The following is a 7,652-nucleotide window of genomic DNA, read 5'->3' as shown; positions in this document are numbered from 1 at the left end:
AACTTAAACCATTTTTTAAAGTCTTTATTATAGTAAAGAAGATTCTATTTATGGTAAGAGTACATGTAAGTTGGACACCACTCTACAAGCGTAAACCTACTTGTGTCTTGGCTCCTTATATCTTGGATCAAGCTTTCGGCAGCTATGATCATGATAGCTCGTCACATTTGAGGGATTAAGTCCCTTGGCGATTACATTTCCCGGGGAACGGGAAGGAAGAAAAGAGTGAAGAAGGAAGCGACTTGGTACCATTATATGAGGTAGTATTCCTGCATTTACTTGATGTCGATGAAGAAAATCTCTCTCAGATACCTGACTGGAAAAATATTTTACACTTTTTCGACTGAGTGTCTCCATAGGAAATCGAATCTGGGACCGTTCGCAGCAAACGCGGCTCCTATTTTGAAACTTCATTTTAGTTTAGGGAAGTGGTTCATCTTCTAGGTTACTTCCAGACTCCTGTAAATTTCGAAACAGTTATTTCTATTAACAAAGCAACAAGTCCTAGTATATGGCCAAATATAAGAACACCAAAGGTAGAAACTACATGTAGTAATTTCAGTCTAGTTGGTTTTGTAGATGAACAAGAACGATTCTTGCAGTTATACTTATTTGTCGGCTTCTTAGCATCGTCTTCCCACTTAGAAGGTAAACCAGCATCAACTATTCGGGTGACTATAGTATTCATTCTTTCGTAAAACGGAAAATCTCTTGATACACAGAACATGCTCATCCCTAATCCAATAGATTCGTCGAGAATATTGTAAGAGTTATTTTCATCATTGATAATCCAATCTACACTTGATAATGCAAGAGAGTCATTCCTTTTAAATTGCTCATATGCTTCTCGACCCCTTGTAACAATTCTAGCGCTAGTGTAAAGTTTTCGTAAGTGTGGATCAATGGTGTCCTTAATTCCATTTAGCATATGTTGTCTGGCAACGAGTGTTATTTTTGCTGCAACAGCATCCTCAAATGTTCTTATTTCTCGATGATATTTCGAGTACAATGTAAAAGATAAAATCAAACCTTGATACAAAGTAGCAATAATGAGTGAAAATAGTACCCAGATACAGAAAAATAACCTCTTCGAAAGAATTGTTGGTTGGCCTACTGATATTTGTAGCAAAATTGAGAATAAACTAAGAAATGTTTTCACTGGATCAATGGAGTAATTGTTAAAATTTTTAGTGAATGTCATTATAATTTCCATTACCATAAATACTGAAAATATCATTAACCATGTTTGAGGTTCGAATGGAAATACTAAGGACATCCAACGAGGAAATGGTTTCGCTTTGTGTACTAGAATTACACTTTTAAAGATGTTTAAAGGAAATGGATATCTGAACACTTGTATTCTTGAATATGTGATGCTCACAATATCCAACACAAGATCAGCTTTCCTCTGAATGAGATCTCCAAGAAAATATGTCCATGATCCGTTCGGAAGTAACCTTCCACTAGACGGTCCAGGTTTAGTATCTGTGAAGACAGGTGTAAAGTTCATGTAATGCACCAAAGCTTCCAATGTTTTTCCAAAGCTTCCACCATATATGAAGGAACTACTGTTTGAAATGGGTTTTATTTGTATCCTTGATCCTAATGATTTATATCCAGAGATTTTCAGCACTCTTCCATGTAAATTGCTGGTATCTAACAATAGATGAGCTTCTAGCCATGCAATGTCTTCCATTATATTACCAGAAAGGTTTGCAATATCAATTGTTTTCGTAAAAATGTCGAATGTTATTGCAACAAGATTGTTTCTTTTCTCGTGGTAAATATTCTTCGTTGTTTCTGTTACACAATTTGTGTGTGTAAACAGAACTGTGTTGAAAACATTGTTGAAAGTTGTTAAATTAAATATTTTTTGAGATATGCCTCTTATCTCTTTAAGGCATATATCAATGATGATGATGTATTTGGCTTTGCTATTCCACAAAGATAATCTTCCTTGTTCTTTAGTGTGTAATTCAAGTGATTCAGGCTCGCGAATAACAATTACAACCAGTGTGTTATCAGGCACAGTAAATATAGTACTTTTATTTAGTTGTAAATCGATTCCTCGAAAGACAGTTAAACTTTTCATCCCTTTCATTTTAAAACTATCTGCGTCAAATTTTATTTCGTCAACATTGATAATAGTAACGTCAGAGTAGTGTGAGTTTAAACCAGTGACAACTTGAATGACATATTTACTCAAAATACTGTTACGTTTATCCATATTGGATAGATATATGTTCTCAATTCTATTGACTTCTGTATTATGAAGAGTACATGAAGGTATTACAAAAATAGTGAATAATAACCAAATCCTCATTATAACAGAATGCATTGGCCCTGGAATAGAAATAGAAATATATGTAAATTTAGTTCTTAAAAGTAAAATGATTATCAATTAAAAATTGTAGTTAGCACTCAATTTATACTGCAGTTAATTAAATCGTATGTTTGTTTACATACAATAAATTGATTCATTTTCTATTTTTATACTATGAGAGAGGCATACAGAAAATTGCATTGCTTATCGTTAGGATATTTCTAGGTTGCATTTACATTGTACGTACAAGCTATTTGAACTAGGGATGGCTGGTGGAACCAGTTTTCGGCTCTGAACGGAAGCGGATTTTCGGATCCAAGTCTGGAACCGGTTCCCAAGATCCGGTTTCAGAACCAGGTTTTCGGATCCAGGTCTGAAACCGGTTCCTCGCAGAACCGGAACCGGAACTTTGTGGCCATCCCTACACTAAACCCGAGCTGCTGGCAGGCTGTGGTCAGTGTGATAGGTGAATTGGTGGAAGCGACAGGCAGGTGCCCAGGCGGCGGCCACTAGTCTCATTTTTCTAAACAAATTGGGTAATTGGCAAACTCATTGGCTAAAAAGGCAAACTCATTTGGCTAAACACAGACTGGTGGACCAAAAATTTTTCTGGTGGACACAAGCCGGTCTGGGCGGAGAGGGCACTAGCGCGTGGTCCTGTTTGCATTGATTTGAAGGTTAAATTTGTGCCTCCTTTGCGGGTCTTTGGGGGCTTTTGAATCCAGGTCTGGAACCGGTTCCTAAGATTCGGTTTTTCGGATCCAGGTCAGGAACCGGTTCTGAAAACCAGATCTCCAAGAACCGGAACTTTATGGTCATCCCTAATTTCAACCTCTCTCCTCAGATTTTTCATCTTCATAAAAATCATTTAGTTTTTACTTTCGAAGATGGTGGGAGACAAAGTGTGGTAATAGGTTAAAAATATCTAATTCAAGAATTGTATGGATTAAGTTTCACACACCATGGATTAAGTTTCAGTAGGCCTACATGCTCGCTTGGACAGAATGCCTTTCAACCGTACACAGATCAAGTTATCGTTTGAATATTTTTGTGAGATTTTTAAGAGACTTTGTCGAATTTTCTTCTTAGCCCCGAAAATAAGGGTAGTGTACTGGGGGATTAAATTCAAAATATAGAACTTGCCGGAAGATGGCTTTGACGAGTTTGTTTTATTTCAGAAATGAACATATCATTAACACTCGTATAATATGGTTTAAATATTTTTCACTACGAAAAATTGAAAGGGATACTTTACTGCTATAGGTAAGTTCTTCTTGGAAAGTTTTCCCAAAAACGACGTAGTAAAACTATAATTTAGTACAAGTGAATGATTTAGATTGAAAGATATAGGCTACAACGGTTAGTTTACTGTCGAGGATGGGTTTCTTCCAGAAAAGTTTCTCTAATACGACGCCAGTGATTTGGTTTATACTTTATGAATACTTTATACTATTCATTATTTCATTAATAAGGCTAGTATGTGGCCTAAAACCGTTGCTTATGAAAAGTTCATGAGAGGTAGTTTCCCCTTTTAAAAGGTGTTTTCTTTTTCAGACAATTTTCTCAAAAACTGCAAAACCGAATTTGTTCGTATTTCATGAACAAACATTTCATTTAATATAATATAATATTGTATAAGCTATTTCCTCTGGGAAACCTCAAAAGGAACACAAGTTTGATATATATAAAGGTTTGAGTAATAACTGTAGGATGACTTGATTTTATTTAAGAAATGGAAGGGGGAGAAATACTGTACAGTAATTCATTCCTTTTGTAAAATTGAAAATATGAGACGTGATTCTGACATGAACAATTTTAATTCGTTGAGTTCACACTTCTGCAAGTGAAAGAATCTTAAATTGTATGTATGCGTATTATGTATGAGCGCAGTAAGCGCTGATACGTAGGGGATGGATTTTAATACACCCTTGTAACTTTTAAAATAATGGACTACAAACGCTGCAATTTTGTACCAAGTGAATGTAGGCATTGTTTGATATACTCTGCGGTACCACAAGAATTACAGTGTCGCCAACCAAACACGATTTTTTAAAAATTTTGTTAAATGGCATTGCATCAGGTTATTACACATTTCAAATTTACATATAAAGCGAAAGCTTACAATATTACACTTGCCATGCTGTGTTGCAAACTAAGAATCATAAACACCCACATTTTGGGAAGGTTTTAAACCGTAATAACATAAATGAAGCGGATGGAGCAAATTACATCCAAAGGACTTTAGTTTCTAATACGAGGGCTATCCAGAAAGTAGATTACGTTTTCGTCTGTGTCCGCTAGGGGCGGGGCTAGCGCGGCCATCTTGGGGTCAGAGCGTTGCGCAGCTCAGTCGGCATCTAGCCGTGCTAGTGAGAGGTTCGTGCTGTGCTCCGTTAAGATACTGTGACGGTTTGAAATGTCTGCGTTAATTGAAAATCCCGCGAGCTGCGAGGTGCGTGCAGTAATAAGGTTTCTGACAGCAAAAAACTGTAAACCGATAGAAATCTATCGGCAGCTGTGTGAAGTGTATGGGGACAACATTATCACTGAAGGTGGAGTGCGACAGTGGGTCATAAGATTTAAAAATGGCCGAACCAATGTTCACGACGAAGATCGAAGTGGGAGACCCAGCAAAGTGACTGCCGAACTTGTCGAAAAAGTCGATGTTAAAGTCCGTGAAAATCGAAAGTTCACAATAACGGAACTTTCTTTGAGTTTTCCACAAATTTCGCGAAGTTTGTTGCACGAAATCATCAGCGAAAAGCTTGGTTACCACAAGTTTTGTGCAAGATGGATTCCAAAAATCTTGACAGAGGACCACAAAAATCAGCGAATGGCTGCAGCGTTGCACTTTTTGGACGCCTACAATAAGGATGGTGACTCTTTACTCGATCGCATCGTTACTGGTGACGAAACATGGGTGAAACACGTGAACTGTGAAACGAAATTGCAATCAATGCAGTGGGGGCACACAGGTTCTCCCCAAAAACCAAGAAATGCATGCAAACAATGTCGGCAAGGAAGATGATGGCGACTGTTTTTTGGGACAGAAAAGGTGTGATTTTGGTGGACTTCCTGGAAAGAGGCACTACAATAAACGCTCAAAGGTATTGCCAAACTCTGCAAAACCTCAGAAGAGCAATTCAAAACAAGCGCAGAGGAATGTTGAGCTCTAAGATCTTGTTGATTCACGACAACGCCCGGCCCCACACGGCAAATGTCACGCGTGAAGGTCTTGAATCTTTTCAGTGGGAGTTGTTTCCTCATCCGCCGTACAGTCCCGACCTGGCACCGAGCGACTTCCACCTATTCCCAGCAATGAAGAAGTGGCTGGCTATGCAGCGTTTTGATGACGACGAACAGCTGCAAGAAGAGGTAACGAAGTGGTTGAAGTCGCAGGCGGCCGAATTTTTCGACGAAGGAATTTCCAAGCTCGTACATCGCTACGATAAATGCCTTAATTTGAATGGTGACTATGTCGAAAAGTAGTATTTGTGTGTGGCTTTCATCTGTATATAATAAAATTTGTTTCCTATACTTTGTTGATTTTTTATTCCAAAACGTAATCTACTTTCTGGATAGCCCTCGTACTATGATCATAATATGATGGATTTTAAATGAGTATGAACAAAGTTACAAAGTAGAAAATTTGATTTTTTTTTCAAATACTGCATAAATAAGAACCTCACCCCAATTGCATAAATGGTTTTCAATAGACTTGAATATCACAGTGATGTTCACAACAATTTGATATCTTTAATCGTTCTGGAGATATGGTAAAAACCGTTAAAGCTTGCAACACTGCTTAAAATTATGTTTGTTTCGGGAACTTGTAATTACACCTTCCAAAATGCATTGTTCTAATGTTATAGAAGCAAGACAAATAAAACATATTTTAACAAGTTCCCACACATAAGGCATTTTAAACCATTTATGAAATTGTACTCTTTGTTTCGTATCTCGTGAGTGATTGAGATATCAAATTGCTGTAAAATGCTTTATAATATTTATGAATATTGAAAACGTATTTGGATATGATACTTATTTAAACACTTCTTCGAGATAAAGTCCTTTAAGAAAGGTCAAATTTTTAATTTCTTGTAATTTTCTACTTGCTTGAAATACGTCATATGATAAACGTAGTATTCGACATTAGGGCACTTTGGGTACTTTGAATGTGAATTAACTCGTCTGTCTGACTTGCGTTATTGTTGTTGTAGAACCCTCCAAAATTCGATTGTTTTTCTCTGTTTGTGATATTGTAACGTCCTTAATTTACAATAGTGCATAACACGGTTGGCCCTTATGCTAAGTTTTCATTTTATCTGTAGATTTCAAATAACTTGACGTAGTGAAAAAAATTCAACTTTATATTTGATTGGCAATACTGTTAATCTTCTAGTACCACAGAGTATGCTAAACAATACCCCTCCGCTGTTATTTGCATGATACAAATTTTCAACGTTTTTTTTTGTTCATTAGTTTAAAGGTACACGGACGTATCAAAATAAATGTTTCACCCTGTGTACCAATCAATCAATCAATTTATTTGTCAATCTATCCATCAGTCAATCAATCCATCTATATACGTATATATACAGGGTGTTTCAAAACAACACCGACAACGTTCGCAAGGTGATTACTGACACGAAGGTAAGACAAAAAGTATAGACCAACCTGGGTGCAGAAATCCGTCACTTCAGAGCTATAGGCTGCCCAAAACATGAAAAAAAATGAACTTTAAAGGTCCATAGCTTCAATGTACAACGTGACCTACAGTGGTCGGATCAAGATTTCACTTAGGAACTAATATATACGTTATCCAAAAATACATGTTTCAGAATCCTGCGATACTCACGCAACAATTTTTATAGAGGGAGTTTTGGCTACGGGCATATAATTTGAAGTACTTGTTATACCTGTAAAAATTGTTTAGGGTGAGTGCTGCTTTAAACACTTTAGCCGTAACGTTTACTTATGACGTTAGCGTTACCAGTTAAGCCTAACGACATATAAAGTTTTCCACATATAAGACATCCCATTAAAACCAATCATTGTCAAAATGTACGCGAATGTATACTTTAATATAATCTATAATTTCAAGTAAAAGATGATATAAACAAAAACATATTTATAAAATATAGAACCATGAACAAACACTCAATACATCATATCAAAAACTATATAATTTGAATCTAAACAATCCACATAATACACTATTCTTTTTTCTTCTTTTAAACATCTTTACACTTTTGCTATGTGCAGGTATTTATTACGGCACTTACATCCCAACACCTTCCCCGGGTCTCCGCAAACATTTAACTCCTAA

General features: G+C 36.5%; 1 protein-coding gene across 1 annotated transcript; it reads right to left on the bottom strand.

Annotated features, from left to right (window-relative positions):
- Nucleotides 1-445: 445 nt before the first annotated feature.
- LOC145681938 (glutamate receptor-like) lies at nt 446-1,696 on the bottom strand. Its single transcript, XM_081753538.1, has one exon. It carries the CDS (start codon nt 1,694-1,696, stop codon nt 446-448), a length of 1,251 nt encoding a protein of 416 aa, XP_081609664.1.
- Between the last annotated feature and the right edge of the window lie 5,956 nt (nt 1,697-7,652).

Source organism: Thermobia domestica, chromosome 3 (genome assembly GCF_964235325.1).
Source record: "Thermobia domestica chromosome 3, izTheDome1.hap1.1, whole genome shotgun sequence".
In the NCBI taxonomy this organism is placed as follows: domain Eukaryota; kingdom Metazoa; phylum Arthropoda; class Insecta; order Zygentoma; family Lepismatidae; genus Thermobia; species Thermobia domestica.
The sequence above is the reverse complement of the archived record's forward strand: the minus strand, read 5'-3'. Positions and strand labels throughout refer to the sequence as shown.

Excerpts from the sequence above, each read along its gene's own strand:
- LOC145681938 (XM_081753538.1), bottom strand. The coding sequence starts at position 1,696 with ATGGAAGACATTGCATGGCTAGAAGCTCATCTATTGTTAGATACCAGC.